The 19,681-nt window shown below is 39.1% G+C and overlaps 1 protein-coding gene across 1 annotated transcript; it reads right to left on the bottom strand.

Moving 5' to 3' along the window:
• Nucleotides 1-5,757: 5,757 nt before the first annotated feature.
• Nucleotides 5,758-19,278, bottom strand: LOC103448115 (serine/threonine-protein phosphatase BSL3). The gene is made up of 21 exons (XM_008387354.4): nt 18,294-19,278; nt 17,221-17,281; nt 17,032-17,110; nt 16,838-16,917; nt 16,664-16,758; nt 16,444-16,543; nt 15,575-15,644; nt 14,918-15,019; nt 14,754-14,835; nt 11,644-11,823; nt 10,857-11,121; nt 10,534-10,771; nt 10,270-10,440; nt 9,289-9,527; nt 8,683-8,767; nt 8,459-8,557; nt 8,179-8,378; nt 8,021-8,096; nt 7,014-7,149; nt 6,756-6,895; nt 5,758-6,497 (listed from the first exon to the last, which is right to left on the bottom strand). Exons 1-21 carry the CDS (start codon nt 18,718-18,720, stop codon nt 6,414-6,416), a joined length of 3,009 nt encoding a protein of 1,002 aa, XP_008385576.2. The 5' UTR covers nt 18,721-19,278; the 3' UTR covers nt 5,758-6,413.
• Between the last annotated feature and the right edge of the window lie 403 nt (nt 19,279-19,681).

Consider the following 19,681-nt stretch of genomic DNA (forward strand, 5'->3'; position numbering starts at 1 on the left):
AAGCTTCACCTACAAAAGCTTCACACTATCTTGATCAAGATAGTGTGAAGCAAAATCAATTCATGGTGCCCAACAAAGCTTGACCCATAAAAGCTTCACCTACAAAAGCTTGACCCACAAAAGCTTGACCCACAAAAGTTTCACTTACAAAACTTCAACACAAAAGCTTCACACTATCTTGATCAAGATAGTGTGAAGCAAAATCAATTCATGGTGCCCAACAAAGCTTCAACCTCAAAGCTTCACCTACAAAGCTTCAACACCAAAGCTTCACCTACAAAGCTTTAAAATATATAAATTTAATTTTTTTTCAGAAATTCGAAAATTCAAAAATTCGAAAATTTGAAAATTCAAAAATTCAAAAATTTAAAAATTCGAAAGAAAAAAAAATCGAAAAAAAAAAATTGCCTAGGCCTCCTCTTCTTTGGGCCTAACAACTTTCATAACAAATATATATGAAGAAGGAGTTTTGGGCTACCACGTAGAAAGGAAATGCCTCATTCGTCAACTCCCTTGACCGGAGACTTGGGGAACTCCTACCATATGCTACTGCACTTTGATACTCGGAAGTCTCACAACCACTCAGTGACTTGGATTTTTCAAGTCTCCAAACGAGAAGTTTTCCTCACTTGGGAAATTAAGGGAGCACTACCTCAACCTACATGCTTCACTCACAAAGCTTCAACATACAAGCTTCAACAAAAGCAAAAATTCAAAGAACTTAGTGAAGAAGGCCTAGGTGTATTTAACACAATACGTTGAAATGAAGCAAAGCTTGTTTATTGATATCTCCGATAAGTTACAAATATGTACTTATACATGAATCAAAATAAACAAACAAGAGGGAGCCTTCACAAAGGTTGCTCGGGAGAAGTCTCAGCAGTCGGTAGAGTCCCAGAAAGAGGAGGCACCATAGGGTGATTATTCGGAGCCTCCCAGAAGGAGGAGGCATCGAAGGTTGATCATTTAGAGCTTCATTACGCGGTACAGCCCCAGAAGACGAAGGCAATAAATGCCTTTGGAACAAACCCACAAACCTCTGATGATCAAGTAAAATCTGACCATCAGATTCCTGCAGCTAGTCGAGCTTTCTCTTCATGTTTGTAGCATAGTCATGTGCGAGCCTGTGCAACTGTTTATTCTCATGCTTGAGCCCTTTGATCTTTTGTTTGAGACTTATCACTTCAGCCGCCAATGATTCAATTTGGCGGGTTCGAGCAAATAGGTGTTGGGTCATATTAGACACAGAACCTGCACACTTAACACTAAGAGCCAGAGAATCCTTAACAGCCAACTCATCAGACCGTTTGGAAAGTAGTCTGTTATCTTTGGGAGCGAGAAGGTTCTTGGCCACCACCGCAGCGGTCATATCATTCTTCATCACAGAGTCCCCAACGGTAAGAGGACTAGTAGGAGATAAGAATGATGGGCGCCATATGTTGTCTTGAGAAGGCATGGCTGCCTCTTCACTAAAGTTCAAGTCAAAACGACGGTCGGATGGGCCAGACATTCTCAGAAATGATGAAGGAGAAATGAGGTGCAATAAATCTCTGAAGTAAGGGGAAAATTCCTACAAGCAATAACTCTCTGAATGAACTCCTTGCACACAATTGGTGCCCTTATAAAAGATAGGGCAACAGGGCTGTTGGTTCAAAAATCGAAGAGGCACCACTTTCCGGATTCCGAAGAGGCACCACTCTCCGAATTTCGAAGAGGCACCACTTTCCACACGCAACATCAGCTCTTCAGGTACCACATATAACTTTGCCAAAGATCTCTGACAAAGTTTAGACACATAAATTTTGAAGGTCCATCTACCCTACTATTACCCACAAGGGTAAAGGAACATCACCACTGCTTGATAACTAGAAAGTCTCAATGTGTGTTAACCTCTGTGCTTCGTGGCAAGGCAGACTGGCAAAAATGCCCAACCTTTACTCACATTCGAGAAAACACTCCCAACATGATTACTTTCTCAAAAATCGAAGAGGCACCGCTATCTGAATCTCTAGAGCCAGACTCTCAACAGGATTGTTTTCTCAAAAATCGAAGAGGCACCGCTCTCCGAATCTCGAGAGCCAGATCCCCGACAGGATTGCTTATTCGAAAACCAAAGAGGCATCACTCTCTGAACTTCAAGAGCCAGATTTCCTTGGATTAAGCTTGTCAATCTTCACACACAACATCAGCTTTCTAGATACCACATACCACTTTTTAAAAGTGCTCTGACAAAGTTAAAACATGTGAAGCTTGCAACTCCCACTACATTGCTATGACCAAGAAGGGTAAAGGAGTAGCATTATTACTTGCTAAAAAATCGAAGAGGCACCGACCTCCGAAACTCAAAAGCCAGACTCCCAACAGGATTACTTTCTCAAAAATCGAAGAGGCACCACTCTCCGAATCTCAAGAGCCAGACTCCCAACAGGATTGCTTTCTCAAAAATCGAAGAGGCACCACTCTCCGAATCTCAAGAGCCAGATCCCCAACATGATTGCTTGTTCCAAAACCGAAGAAGCATTGCTCTCTGAACTTCGAGAGCCATATTTCCTTAATAAAGCTTGTCTGCAATCTTCACACGCAACATCAGCTTTCCAGATACCACATACCACTTTTTCAAAGTGCTCTGACAAAGTTAAAACACGTGAAGCTTGCAGCTCCCATTACATTGCTACGACCAAGAAGGGTAAAGAAATAACATTACTACTTGTTGTTAGGAAGACTCTTATATATGTCGACCTCCATCCTCCACAGAGAGGCAGACCTGCAAAAATGCTCAACCCTTCCTTATATCTGAGAGGGCACTCCCAACGAAGTCTCTCGAAATACTCAAATTTCTTCCCCCCTAATAATACCTATGCAAACCAGCCACACCAGAGCAAGAGTATCTCATATCATTAAGGTCAAAAGCAAGAGTATCCCATATCATGCTTTTTCCCTGTCTTTTCCTTTGCCCTTGTTCTTACCTGCAAGACAAGGAGAAAGAGAGCAATCAGTCAGCACTTGGAATCAAGCTTCTAGTCAGGAACTGACTGCCTGGAACCCCTTGCCTGATTACTTACCTGGCATTGCTCTCGAGTACTCGTCTTCAACATCTTATGCTTCCAGAAAAGATACCACATCTGCCTGAAGAACAGATAGGGTAAGTGAGAAGGATAGAAGGAAGCATGTGGAGACAAGCGCAACAGAACACATGCCGATTCATCTATTACTTTGTCAACAGCAAAAGTATCCCATATCATCAAGGTCGAACGCACTATTGATTTGATGGACTTGTTTTGACCCTCAAATTCTTGAGTCGGCCTTATACTCTAGAGGAAACCAGAAAACCCTCCAGCCCAATTCAAGAATAAGCTTGTGGAAAGCTACTTCTTCAAAAGCAAAAGTATCTCATATCATCTCTTCTCCATTTGCTTCTCCTTATCCTTGTTGCTGTTTACGACACAAAGAGAAGGAGAACAATCAACCGGAAGCCGAAGCTGAACCTCCAATCCAGGTTGCTTGCTTGGAAGTCTGATTCCTTACCTTGTCTGTTACCTTTTTTGGCAAATTTCCTAGCTCGGCGACTTGGGGGACTCCTACGGTAGGGTTTTGTATCGCACTTGACCAAGCCCGAAACTACAAGTAAACTTCAAGTGAAATTGATACATTACCTTGTGCATCTTCATCGGTTAAAGATACCACCCCTGGATGGAGGAAAAATACTTCCAGAGAAGATGTCACAGCTACGTATGAGACAGATAAGGCAAGTGAAAATGATACCACACTTCGGTACTTAGAAGTTTCGTGATTACTCAATGGCTTGGATCTTGCAAGTCCCCAACCGAGGAGCTTCCCTCACTCGGGAACTTAGGGGAGCACTGTTTGTACCATACTTGACCAATCCCGAAACTACTAAGTACCGGTCAACATTATACCGTCAAGGACCTAGAAGAGTTTCCCTCCAACCAGGAGGCCAATTATAGCGCGACACATGTCGACATCAGAAGCCAATCATAGCACGACACGTGTCAACATCAGAAGCCAATCACAACACGACACGTGTTAATGTCAGAATGAAACTAGAAACTCTCTTCTATAAATAGAGATCATTCTCTCACAATATTTCCGAATGTCATTTGTACTAAATCATTCACTAGTACTCACTAAAGGAGAGTTTGAACCTATGTACTTGTGTAATCCCTTCACAATTAATGAGAATTCCTCTACAACGTGGACGTAGCCAATCTGGGTGAACCACGTACATCTTGTGTTTGCTTCCCTATCCCTATCCATTTACATACTTATTCTCACTAGTGACCGGAGCAATCTAGTGAAGGTCACAAACTTAACATTTTCTGTTGTACCAAGGTCCTCACTGATTTTGTGCATCAACAATATTCATCCTCTATGAGGCCTCTCGTGAGTGTACATGGCTGAAAGCCATTGTGTCAAGCATATTCCAAGCACTTGTGGATTGTCGTCTATCGTTGATGTCCCAACAGTGATATTTGAGAATAATTTTGCACGTATGGACTAGACTTGGAAAGAATACATCAAGGGAGACCATATCAAGCACATTGTGCCAAAGTTCCTCTCATCAGCAACAAGAGCATTAGAAGATCAAATCAAGCGAACGTTCCCATAACAACCTCGTTGATCTCTTCACCAAGTCATTACCAAAAGTCCAGTTTTTTTAAGCTTGTCCGAGAAATTAGAATTCATAAATTGTCCGAATTATGCCGCTTGCGGTCTAATTAAGGAGTTTTGTCGAATTCAGGGGGAGTATCTGGTAGATACCTAGTTGACCTTAATGTACTCTTTTTTCCCTTGTTCAGGAGCATGTCCGACTAAGTTATGCTAACATGACAAGGTTTTCACGAGACACCTATCTTAGGTTGGTCATACCTTGATGTGAGCGTTAATCACCACTTGTTTTCTTCAAGCATCGACTTTGCACTTTTCACCTTTTTCTCTGAGAGTTTGGGTTTTACCATTGTTGGATTTTTGTGAGTTTATGTTTCCTTAATGCAACCTGGCCATGCCGATTGAAGACTTCAACAATAATTCGAAAAGACTTGATGCGACTACAGCTTAAAGTTTTACACCTCAAGGGGGATTGTTGTAGTTAATATTATTTAGGAGTGTGATTTTGTAAATCTAGAAGTAGGATATTTGGGAATCAAATCCCTTTATGACTTGTATTACTTATAGGGCAAGTAAAGTCCATGTGAATAGTATAAACAAAGGCATAAGGCCACAAGAGAAAACATAAGCAATTGAGACGGCTAAGCTCCCTTTCTCTCTCTCTTGCCGTCCCTCTCCGACCCTCACTCTCTAAATTTGCCCTCAACATGTTCTACTTTATCACCTATCTAGTTATTTTGAACCCAATGCGGCATGCTCAACCCTTTAACCAGGGGGGTAGTGCAGAATTTCGAGGTGTAAACTTGAGGGTTCTTCTCCCCTTGCTTGCCAAACGCATCGCATCCGCTAGTTGTCAAGCTATAAAAATACAAAGCTGGGATTTGTTTGTTTTGGGGCATGCGTACAGCAGAGAAAACTAACCCTTGCTTGCCAAACGCATCGCATCCGCTAGTTGTCAAGCTATAAAAATACAAAGCTGGGATTTGTTTGTTTTGGGGCATGCGTACAGCACAGAAAACTAGGCTCTCCGAAACCTTAAGTTTTCCACCAGTTGCATAATTTACATCTTACAAGGTTTGCAGGAAAGCCATAGCTGATCGTCAGGAAAAGAAACTAGAAAGATGCACAACATTTTACGACCAAAACTTCACAATGCATGTGTCGGATATCACACAACGTTACATTGTACAAAACAGAGATGAAATATTACACAAAGCAATACCTCTATATGATACAATGACGGACCGACGCTCACAAAGATTCTAAACATTTCATATATCTCACCAACACAAATAGACCCCGTGTCCTCTTCAAACGGAAATTAATAAGCCTAAAACGAGGAATAAACAATATATAATCAGAAGAATACTCAGCACTACCAATCCACGGGAAGAACGAAGACGATTTCTACCTGCCTGTAGCTCAATTTACAAAGGGTGGGTTGACCTGAACTGCAACTTTTAGCACATCATACAAAGTAAAACCTACCCGCCGAATGCAACCCTGCTTCTTCGACTTTGTATCTTCTCATCATCTCATGGCCTACCAATTGTGTAACGTATACCAAAATTTCAGAAAGCCTTCAAACTTGTTATCTGGAAAAAAGATCACAAATTTTGGAACTTCTTGTATATGGCATCATGCTCTATACACCACGAGAAACCCCATGTGGAAGAACGGGGGAACTTCTTGTATTTGACATCATGCTCTATACAGCACTAGTAATCCCATGTGGAAGAACGAGGCCAGAATGAATATGATATGACGACGCAATTCAGAATAATCAACTATATCCAAGCAAGGGAACCCCGATCATTAGCTACTTGGGGACGGCCTCTAGTCGGTGTTGGAGGTCTGTTTGCATTCAACTCCTGGTTTCATAACAAGCCAATTCAAACAAAGATTACTACCAAAACAATGACTACATGTTCCGATGGGAAAGGGGAAGCAAAAAATTTCTAGTATGAGTATGCACATACATACATTTATATATTATACAATAAATATATAGAGGTACACACGCGCACACACATAAGGAGAGATTCAACAATAAGGTTCTCATTCAAACCTTTCGAGTTACAAGTTATAACTACAGATCTAAACATGAAATAAGAAATAAACATCAGTACCTGCATCCATGTGTCTTCAATATGGCGTTCCGGTGAAGTTTCTGGTGATGAAATTGCCGGTGGTAGGGGATGAATGAGTTTTGGAACCACCACAAGATCCCTACCCAAGACTAGGATTGCCCCTGCATTATTGGCCGTACCTGTTGAGAGCGGTAAGAGCAAACATGAGATGTTTGGTTGACAGTGGTAAGGGCCAAACCTGATATGTCTTTTGAGGATCTCAAAGCTGCATAAATAGAAAAGGGGACAAGTACATACCACAATAATTGGTAGCAGAGAAAAGTGTAATCAGATGCCCCTGGGCAAAACGCTCAAATCCATCCATTACACATTCATGCGCACGTACAATCAACTGAAGATCATTGTTATTGCAGAATTCCATGACACGATCAGGCTGCAACATTAACACACTTTAGATGGCATACAAACAGATAAAAAACAAAAAATACCAGCGAAAGCTATACAATTTTACGATCCCAGTACTTTACAAAATAAGAACTCATTGAAGTAACATAAACTGAAAAAGCCTAGTGGGCATCAAGCAAGATGAATTACAGAACAATGAATGTTTGACTCCATGTGCCGTCACATTGAACTATTTCCAAGACACATACATAGAAAATACCAATTCCCATTTACAAGACACGTACATAGAAAATACCAATGCCATTGCTTCAAGGTTCTGTTCGTTTTGTGGCATGGAATTCTAGAGTAACATACATCTCGGAATGGAATTTTCTAGAAACAAAGAGAACAAAATACTTCCGATTCTCAGATTTTGGAAATGGTTTTATCAGGACACCAACTGAAACAATATTAACAATTTCGCATACTACTATATATTCCAACCTTTTATATAAAAAAGTCATCCTGATCTACAAATTGTGACAATACTACAAATGCAACTTTGTTTGTAAATAATCTAGATTGCATCTATGCACGATATCCCACATCCCATTTAGGACTATTAACTTTGCTAAAAAATAGCACTGTACAGTATTAACAAAATCATTTCCTAAAAAAGTCAGCACTTTATAACCAACAATCTTTGTCAGGACAACCATTTTTTATTAAAGAACAGATATTCATCGATATTGACGAAAATGCATCAATAACATGTGAGTATGTTTTGTGAGCGAATGTACCCATTGATGATGACGCATCCGGACTACTTGATGACAAATGTACTAATTTAGATACCTATTGATTTCTACAACATTATAGGTAATGTGAAATAACGGAAGACAAAAATTAAAATCACTCACCCCAAATGTAACCAACCCAGGACCCCTAGCATTTGGTCTTAAACCTTCTACACTGTCATTTTCTGTTGGGTCAGACCTAGAGAGAATCATACGACAACGTCATTGACCAATCAACATAAAGATAATTATAAAATGTATCAACATAGACATGCACTGACCATAACAAATCCATAAGCACAATGGAGCCAGCTTCCATTGTAATAGGACGCTGGAGATTCTCAATCTGTTCCACATGATTTATAGACCGACCAATACCGCCATGCATACAAATGATTTTCTTTTCAATCAGAGCTGCTAGCGGAAGCCAATTAAACAAACGGTTTATTCGATGCCATGCCCAAATTCCATCTCTCTCACCCTGCTCAGCAAGCCATTCAGTCATTGACCACCAGAGATTACAAATAAAAATCACAGATATGATGAGTTAAAATACAGTACCATTCGTTCAATGCATTCAATCCGAAAGCCAAATAGAGCATTGATATCTGCAGCTTCATGGTTGCCACGAATTAAATGTACATTCTGGGGATACTCAACCTGTAATATTGACATTTTTTTCACGAACACTGCATTAGCATAGAAATACTCATACAGCAATCACGGCAAGAGATAAGCATCAAGTGAGAAAACTGGAACAGAACAAAAAGACAGCCAAAATGTACCTTCAAAGCAAGCAGAAGAGTAATGGTTTCCAAGCTATGTTGGCCCCGGTCAACATAATCTCCTAAGAAGAGATAGTCGATATATCTGATTTTTGTCCATATAAAATCAGCGTAAATGTAAGAAATATAAAATTCTGTATTGTAGAAGATGTACAATGAAATATTTATAACTATATTATACAAGATGTACAAAGGTCAAAACCTTTATGTGAATACTGAACGGCAAAACTTACAACAAAATATAACTCAAACAAATAAACCGAGCATTAGTAGATGGAGCCTGGAACAATTTGCATAGTCACCTATAGAATCCGCCTTGTATTACAAATGCAAAAGAGATTTCATTTAATTTAACCTAAATGTTCCCGCCTTCTATAAACCAAAAAAGAAATTCACACTAGGACTGGATTGGAAGTTTACACATGTCTTATTTGTTGCCATGCTGTCATCTTAGGATATAACTATATGGTTAAACCATTAAGATATAACTATCAATGTAATATCATGGGATGCAGAGACAGACCCCTTAACATATGTAATTCAATATTTCAATATTGAACTGTATAAACCAAGTTGGTTAGTGGTGCGTTAAATAAAGCCACTTACGCAATATCCCCAGCCGTTGAAGGTGAACCATACTCATCAAAAAGGCGCATGAGATCACCAAACTGCCCATGTAAATCACCAAATATCTTGATAGGAGCCCTAAGCTGTAAGACGCTTGGTTCACTAGAGAATATTCGCTCAGCACTGTCACAAAGATCTGCTATTTCATTACAATCTAAGAAAAATTGCCTACGAACCGGAGGCTTCCACCCACGAGGCTTTAAAAGATGTGCCACTACCTGATAAGAATAGAGAAAATTTATTGATTATGAACCCCAATAAACTTTATAAGTAGACATTACATATGCAGATGACATTCGTAATACCAAGTGTTAGGGTCACCGCATTTGTAGGATAATAATAGGTAGAAAGAAGTATCCAGGACACTAGATAAGAATTGAATACACGAATCATGGTTCAACTATGTCTGGACTCAGGATGAGGAATGGTTTGACTATGTCAGGATGAGAATGTATAATCATCTTAATCTTTTATAAGTGAACGACCAAGCACAGGATAAGAGATACTCTTAATTGAGCTTCATATCTCTTCACGGTACAGGGCCAGCATAAATAAAACAACGATGAATAATTTGAAAATGAAATTAAAGGCAACAGATAAACACAGATGTGAAAGCAAGGATATGACTTTAAAGTGGCCTCCAATACTCTATAGTTGGTTGCATTAGCATGCTTGATATTCTAACTCACAGATGCATCTACCTTAGGTTTCCAGAATGATGACAAGCGCAAAAATGCATTCACACTATTGAATACATTTTAGGGTACCACTTAGGAACTTGTTCTTTTATTTAATTATCTTTCTATTTTCTAAGATACAATTAGCATTAATCAAGTGGACAAGGAAGAAGTTAGCAAAATTTACCCATCAACATTTGAGCATGGACATTTTCTTTTATTAGATGTACTAATGAAATATGGCAATTTTAGGGAGGCAAGACTGTCACATAATGTCTTCTACCTTTTTGGGCACACTATTAATGGACATCTGTCGATCTAACAATTTCCTTGCTGCAGTAGCACTCTCTGGAGTCCCATAACTAACCCGCCTGCCTTCATTTTCAAATTGATCAATTGAAAGTTGCCTCACCATGCCACCTAAAGCTCCACCAGTCTCTGCAGCTACAACAACCTGGCAAAGCATGTAAGAAACATTAAGGACAGATCTACACAGGTTTCAAACTTCTTGCCACACAGAAGTTGCCTCATAAAATTTAATACTGACAGCTCTATGATGCAGTCGCACTCCAGCGGAAGGAATATTATTTGACCCAGCAGAATCAGGCTTGATCAAGGTAGATATCTGCTTCCCACTGGGGGTAGCCTCTGAACCACGATCTCTATCAGGTAGTTCAACTTCTCCATTAACTTGTCGTGCCTTGGCAGCAGCCAAAGTGGCACTGATTGCCTCAGCTTCTGCTGCTGATGCTTCAACTAAATACTCTACACCTTTGCTAATTCTCCTACACAATAATCACTCTTTAATATAACAAGTACTACGTGACTTCAAAACCTGGAATCAAAATGTACACACAACGACTAGCTTACCGGGATCCCTGGAGCAAAGCATTTTCAGTACTTATATCAGTATACATGTCACCATTTACTGGGGGGGCTACTGGATTTCCCAGCACAACAGCACCATCAGGGGCTGCTTCAGGCAACTGCCTTGCTCTGTCATCAATGAATCCATACCTTCCAGGTAAACGACCTTGTACAGATTGAGCAGCTGCAGCTGCAGCATGTGAAGCTGCAGTTGTTGTTTCAGCAGCAGCCAAATCTTCCGCAACAAGTAGGTCATCAAGCAGCACTCCTATAGCATAAAAGAATAAAGCAATTATAAGTTCAGAAAGATAAAACTGTACGTTAACTCCAGAATCCATGGTATAAAATCTTTCAAAAGCCATCAAAATTACAGCTCCTAAAATCCTCCATAAATTGCTACATTGCTGCACCTACAGTATCCTTGCCTGTTGTTTTACCCTAGTTGACTCATCCACTAAAGACAAATATAACCCAAAAAAGAGAGTTCGAAACCTAAATTAACTAATAAACCAATCATTGAGACCTCAAGTTTGAAATAATCATATAATGTATCAGACAAATAACCATGTACTGGAAACGTCAACCTCAAGAAACAAAGAAGTCTATTATTCTCTAAACATGTCCATTCATGGTGCAAAATATTTTAGTGACTGAGAGTTGCAACCTACATTCCATCGTCACAAAGTGTATGCATTATACAACAATTAAATGCTTGCTGGATTCACTTCATAGAATTACTGAAACAGGAAAAAACTGCAGCATGACTGAAAATAATACGTTCATTTCTTACCACCACGTAGACCACCATATATAAAGATCAAGTCACCAACCGCTGCAGCTGCATGCCTACAACGCCTTGTCAGCTCAACTGCAGCATCCCCACCGGCTGCATCAGCACTGTATCTACCTGTCCTTGGACTAGTAACCACAGATTTTGTATCACACCAAACTCCTGCTGCAGTATCCAACACTGCACATAAGAACATAGAAACTTGTAAGAACACTTATGGTGTTTTTCCAGCTGATGATGAGTTGCCCCAAGTCTATTAGGAAACATAGTCTTAGAGGAATAAATTGTTTTCCCAATTGGAGAAGGATTCTGATTCCAATTAGGATTAGTAATCCTTATTAAAGAACCCTTTATTATGTCAATATAATAGGGCTATTGAACTAGTTTTGAATTGGAGCAAAACAATATGTTGTATACCACTCCAGGAGTTAGAGTGAGATAATATTGTAAGGGTAAAGTGTGTGCGAGAGAAAAGATAAAGAGTGTATTTCTTTTATTTTTTAGAAGAAACAATTTTATTAAAGAATAGAGTAATACACAGAAGTGGATAAGAAGTCCACCAACAATATTAGAAAGGAAAATCCCAATAGGATTTGGCTACATCAGCCATTTCTAGACCTAGCTCACTTAACTGCTGCTAACAAATTCCACAGTATTTGAGATAAAGAGCAATTATTAAACTCTTTAGCGACCGAAGCCCAAAAAGCTGCCCAATATTTTACTCTCCCCCAAAGTACTTCTGCCCCCACTCCAGTATAGTCTTCAAAAATCCTTTTGTTGCGTTCCAGCCATATATTCCAAAAAATTGCCGATACCAGGCAACCCCACAAAGCTTTGAATTTTTTCCCTTTTCCAAGTGCCTTAAAATTTGTACCTAGTAGCTCGAATATAAAGAGTGTATTTTTTGTTCTTGGTCTTTCAGGTTTTTCATCATGCCTTAATTCTAGAGACTTGGAAAGATAATTTGTTGTACTCATTATTGTCATAGTGAAAGATTGTTGCTGCTGCCTCGTTAATGTAGGCACAAATAGCAGAGCCACTTTAATTCTTAGTGTTATTTTTCTTGGTTATTTTGTTTTCAATTTCCACGTTCGATTTTTTTCTATTCTTAAACGCGATATCCACAACAAGGGGTATCAGAGCCTGGTTTAGCTTATATCCATTTAGAGTGGAGGGTGCGATTAGCACCATGACGAAACTCACCCGCTCCAATTTGGTTATGTGGAAATCAAGAATGGAGGACATGATTTATTAAAGGTGTTAAGAGCAATCCACCAAGAATGTCCGGTGCTAATTGGACCAAGATGTAGATGAGCGATGGTTTCTGGCAAAGAAGTATATAATTGCTTTTGCTAATGGAGTGGAGAGTCCTGGTCAGCGAGAGCCTGGTCAAGAGAAGTCTGATCAAGGGGAGTCTGGTCATGAGTAGTTCCATCAAGGGGAGTTTGGTCATGAATAGTTCGATCAGGGGGAGCCTAGTTATGAGAAGTTCGATCAGGGGAAACCTGGTAATGAGAAGTTTGATCAATGGGAGTCTAATCAAGAGGAGCTTGGTCAAGAGAAGTTCGATCAGGGTGAGTCTGGTCATGAATAGTACAATCGGGGGGAGCCTAACTATGAGAAGTTCGATCAATGGGAGTTTGATCAAGAGGAGCAATCCTATCATGGTATGCCTTTCTCATGGTCTGGAGGGGGAGATTGTTGGGCTTTTCCGGCTCATGATGAGTTGTCCTAAGTCTATTAGGAGTTTATAGTATTAGAGGATTAAATTGTTTTCCCAATTATAGTTGTTTTTCCAATTGGAGAAAGATTCATAACTATGATTCCATTAGGATTAGTAGTCCTTATTGAAGACCTTTGTTACATCTATATAAAGGGGCTATGTTACATCTATATAAAGGGGCTATTGCACTAGTTTTGAATTGGAGCAAAACAATAAGTTGTATACCACTGAAGGAGTTAGAGTGAGTGAGTATTGTAAGGGCAAAGTGAATTCAAGAGAAAAGAATAGAGATAAGAGTGTATTTCTTGTTCTTATTTTTTCAGGTTTTTAGAGACTTGGCACGATAATTTGTTGTATTCATTATTGATATAGTGAAAGATTGTTGTTGTTGCCCTGTGGACGTAGGCACATATAGCCGAACCACATTAATTATTGGTGTTATTTGTCTTGGTTATTTTGTTTTTGATTTCCAAGTTTGTTCTATTTTTTTTTTCTCTTAACCGCGATATTCACAACATGAAGAACCTCTTGGAAGCATAAATATTTCAACACCAACACACAACAACAAAACTTAAGCTACCAATGTAACTGTTTCTCCAAGAAGCATAGTTAATCTACCAAATTTTACACGTTGATGTGGTAAGGATCAATTATTTTTATAACTGGAATAAAAGCCACAGCAGTCTCATTTGAATAATTGCTTCAGACATTGAAAACAAAAATAAAGATCATAAGATCTCAATATTTGCTCGAAGCATAATACAAGAAGAATCAGGCACAACTTAGTTATCCTGGAGAGTGAGGGAGAGAAAAAAACTAAAATACATCTACCAGAAACTACTGGAAGAAGTTAACCATTTGGCACCTCTCAAAAAGCATCCCCCACTATACATGACCTAACAGTAAACTTTCACCAACCCCAAGAGATTAAAAAAAAACAACCAGCTTACCACCATCACGTCCTACAAAAGCATATTTCTCATTGTATTTACTAGAGAACCAGTTAATGTTGAGTCCAGAAACTAAAATCTATTTTGAAAAACACTTGATTGAACCATATATCTAACTTTACAACGACAAGAATATGCGAGTGTTTGCATACCATATGTAACTTTACTTTGAATTTTGATTTCATGTTATGGAGTAGCAATAATTTAGTCAACGCCTATCCATTCTAGGGTAAGAAACCCACAAGACCTTCTAGGGTAAGAAACCCACAACACCCGCCAAGGCTCACTTGAGAAAACTTATGAAGATCCTGTTTCCAGGGCTGTGACTCAAGGGTCAAAACCATTCAGTTTTTAGATTCTCTTTCAAGGATCATCCATGCCAAAAACTGGAGAGAGCCTACATTCCATATAATGCTTGTAAAAACATAAATAAATACCTGCAACACTTGATGAATCTTCAACCATGCGGCCACCACCAAGGGCCCCTCCAGAAACATGTAGACGTGCATTAACAAAGACCTAGTATCATAACATCTAGTTTTAGAAAATTGAATTTGAATAAGGAAAATGGGAATTAAAAATAACAGATGCAAAAACCCACTGCTGCATGTTGATATCTTGAAGAAGGTGAGACACCAGGAGCAATTGCCCATTCCCAACGGCCATCCCTATGTTTGGCAAGACCATATGCACTTGCCAATGGCTGCAAACAGAAGAAACCAAAAGAAAACTTAACCCAGAATTACATGACAAAGCTGCTTTTTGTTCAAGTAAACATTACAAAGCTGTTACTAATATTGAAAACACATGTGCTTCACAAAATTTGAAGAGGGAGGGGAGTCAACAACATTCAGACACAAGCTACGTAAACAAACCGTAAAGACAAATAGAAGTAATCTGTGCCACAAACGCCATAACCCCACCACCTTGTCCTTCCCACACACCAAAATAAGACTTCTGATTACATTGATATGCCAATCCTTGAGTCACCAATAAGCTACTGGTAACTTTTGTTTTCAGTTAAGTAGTTTCCTAACAAATATCAAAATCACATTTTTTTTTAGAAAGATTAGATACATATGCAAAGGGGTAACTGTTCCACAGTTTTTCAAAATGTGTGTGACAAAGTGCAAATACAATCTGGAGCCATCCAGCAATCAATATAAAAATAATAAAATCCCTGAATGCTACTATGATACTATCTCATTCATCCTTCCACAAAAACAAACCACCCAAAAAATTACACTGTTTGACTCACCACACTATTTGCATCCCTCCCTCCGCAGAGGAGGAGAAGACCATCAGACCTTGCACTTGCAGTTGCATACCTGGCCATATACAAAGAGTAAGATAAGATATTGACTTTGCAATATCATCAACAAAAAACATGGTAATTATGCAATTGAAAATTAACAAGGACAATTTAATAGCAAGTCAAAGATGCATAACTTGTAAAGAATAAATTATTCACTCTAGTATCATATTGATTACTAGTGACATGGTATTTATGGTAAGAAATGCAAAGAATGAATCAATTAAACAATTACCAGCAGTTTCTAGGTAACTTTCTCTGAAGCAACAGTGCAGATTTATTCTTTTATTTTCTTCGTTTTTTACCATCACTATTAAGGGTCACATGCTTTAAGACGAACTGTCAAGGGTCCTGTAGAGGTGGCTTTACCCCACGGTGTCCACTAATAAAGCAAATTCTATTGAACATACTATATCACGTGGGAAAAAGAATTAAAAAAGAAAAACCAACTTCCCGGCAACTAAAAGTAGCAAATGTCATATACTCAGTTCTACATATTCTCTTTTTATTTGAGAAGGATTTCTACAAATTCTCTCACTAGTAGAACTAAAATCAGTACCCAAACACTCACATAAGTCCATGAAATATATGCCTCTAACAGTAAAATCTATTGGCATATACAACTGAAAAATAGGGAGAACACAACCTAAGCATGAAGCCAATACCCAAAACTAAAAGAATACATATTCTTTTTAATATCCAAGCATGTGACCTTTTATATAAATACCAAAATGGTGAGACACGTGCATGTATATATGTTATAATAAGAATTTGAGTGTCATGAATGCTAAAGAGGGAAAGCGTGAAAGATTTACATGCATGGTGGTGGACCCTCCCCCTCCGGTTCCAACTTACGCCATTCATAAGGTTTGGCAGCTGTGTCAAGAGCCCAAACATCAGCTAATGGCCGTTTTCCTGAAAACCACAAACCAATTCCCCTTCTCTCAATATTTGTAAAAACTTAAGCATGTAGTTTCTTTCTTCCCTTTACTTCAATGCAGAAAAGATAGTAAGATAGACCCTGAAGTGACTCACCATCATTCCCACCAATTGCCATAAGATATCTTTGCCCCACTAATGCCATCACATGTCCATACCGTGGCCCAGGTCCAGGGCCTTGAACAACAACCCTATAGTAAAATTAGCTCCACTTGGTTAAAAATCCCACAATAAGTTTTTTTTAAAGAAAGCAGACAATTCAAGTATAACCTGTGCCATCGAGGCCGTTGCTGTGTGAGGTCAAGAACATGAAGATCCTCAGCAGACAAACCAGCGGGACCAATTCCACCCTGTATTGATATCAAAGATTCCATTAGGAAAGTAATTACGCAATGAATAGAAAACTTCTAAAACAGCAGTGACTTGGGAATCATAGCTTGAGAGATAAAATATTGAGTGCTGACCTGAATAACCACCATAGTTCCTACAGCTGTTGCTACATGTGCAGCCCTTGGGGTGGGAGGCTCTCCAAACGGTGTGATCCTACAATGCATGTCATAACAATGTACCCACTAAAGTAAACACAGAGGATAAATACAAAATAGGGACAGCAATGGGCTGATAAGATACAAGATATTTATTCCTAGGTTTACCTAGACCATTTATTTGTTAGCACATCATAACAATGCACGTCTGCGGTGGCACCTGCAAGTCCTGAAATTAAGAACAAACAAGTGTCTTACAACAACAACAAAGCCTTTTTCCCACTAAGTGTCTTAAATTGGAATTATTTAAAATGAAATGAATCAGTATTCTTGTGAGATTCACTACAAGCACAAGCATTAATCAAGATGTAGATTAGGCCCCATGGTAATTTGGACCGCTGAATATATCAGAAAGACCAACAACTTGAATGGCTCAGACATCCCCACAGAAGCCAGCACCTTCACACCATAAATAAATACTAGCTGGCCCCTAGAAGCTCAAAGCAGAATCCAAACTATGGATGCTAAAAAAATAACCATTAGAGGGCAGGGATTTAGATGCAATTTGAAAACAACAAACACAGAGATTTGAAGTTCCAATGGCATTAGATGCCACTTGATCACTTTTAGTTCAAAAGAGAGTAAGTTTCTGAACCATAGCAATGACCAAAAGAAGAAAATTACATGCATATTTGTTGGGATACAACAAAACAACCAACCACTAAAATCACTTGCTATAAATATCGCAAATTTGCATAAAACAAAATGAATTTATCAAGTATCAATAAGAGCTGGGCAAAGATAAAACATTCTAAAATTCGTTTCAAGATAATAACAGTTTCAATCAGAAACCTTCTAGGAACCGAAATTTAACTCTAATTACATGTAACCTTTTTCTTCCCAGAACTGTAAGACAGTGCTTGTATCATTAACAATATGGGAGCACACAGATAGAGAGCCCAAGTTTAAAGAACTTGAACATAACAAGGACTTTTCACAGACAATTTACAGAACTACAACTTCGAATTCCACCGCGCAGCATATCATAACCATATCATAGACGTAAACATCAAAGAAGAACAAAAAACCGCAATCTGAAACTAATAAAGCTAGGTTGGTAGACTACTTATATCATAACAGAACCATTACTATTAGGGTTTCCATTCATAGAAGCTCAAAGACGCAAACATCATAGAAGCTCAAAGACGAAGCTACCCAAGTAAACAAAGAAAATAACATACTTATGCCAGCACTTCCAGCTGATGATGGAGTCCCTGAAGCAGCCGAATTGCCCTCAAGAGCTGTGGCACCCCCAAATAAAATCAACCTGGGGCCAATGTAACCCGGCGTGCCCTCCTCTCCCACGGCCGCTACCGCAGTCAACGTGTGGCCACACCTGGGCCCTGGCCCGTCTTCTTTTTTCTCTAAAATTGCATTGACCACCGAGTATGTTGGAGCGTGCCTGGGCCCGGCCACCGGAGTCTGCTGTGCCTGCGGAGCCGCCGCCGCCGTCTGAGGCTGCTGCGGCGGAGATCCAGTTCCCGGTTGCGCCTGCTCGCCTAGCTGTTGCTCCTCCTCCACTGCGGCCGGTGACGACGTCGTACTGTGGTTTGGTACTGCCGGATCGTGATCGGTCTCCGGCACCATCGACGATGAGTCCACATCCATTGCTTTAGCCTTCGATTCGCGCCCTAATTTCAAGATCGGAACTAGAATTCCCACGAATTTGCATTCCTAACCAACATTTCGATCCAGTTCCCGCAATCCCAAACCTCACCTTGTAAAAAATCCAGAATATTCACACCGGAAAATCTAGCTCGGATCCTCAGCTTCCAGAAATCCGGAAAAACGGGAAAATTCAGCCAAATTTTCTCGAGAAAATAAATTCTAGGTTTTAATCTCTCTCTAGCGGAGGGAAGAATAAGGAAAGGGTAAGGAGGAGGAATAGAGATTGAGAGAAACGGAACGGAGACAATCTCAAAGCCCCAACAAACACAAAAACATTTCAATCTTCTCTCTCCACCAATCGCTGCCCTTTCTCTCTTCTCTCTCTAATAAAATTAATGCAAGTGCTTGTAATGTTTTTCAACTTTTTCTTCTAGATGTTTAATATTTGCACCATTTCATATTTTAAGTTCCGCTTCGTGGTGTTTTAATGGTATTCGCACAATCATTAAATTTTTTGTATTCATTATTACTAATTTATTTTTCTTATCATGTAATGTTATATTCTCAAGTTTGTGTTTGATCGGGTCTTTTATGCAAAGGAATTTTCATTTTTTGAAACAAACGGAGAGTCGGTGTGAGGCTCACTCCCCATCGAATTTCAACAATCTGAATCGTCTATTTTGTTAGTCTCAATTCATAAATCATCTTTGCAAAAATTCAATTTAATCCGAAACCATTTGTCTATTTAATTATCAATATCAAATTTCATTATTTCTTATTTAACAAATATTCGTTCGTTTATTTGAATCCAATTAAATATCTTAAATAGTTTTTATTTGACTAATATTTTGCAATGATGATTTAAGAGGTACAACTTGAAAAATAGACAGTTCGGATCGTTAAAGTTCAATGTCATGTGGACCCCAAACAATTCCTAATTTTTGTAAAGAAATGGAGAACC

The sequence above is a fragment of the Malus domestica genome, chromosome 11 (genome assembly GCF_042453785.1).
Source record: "Malus domestica chromosome 11, GDT2T_hap1".
NCBI lineage: Eukaryota > Viridiplantae > Streptophyta > Magnoliopsida > Rosales > Rosaceae > Malus > Malus domestica.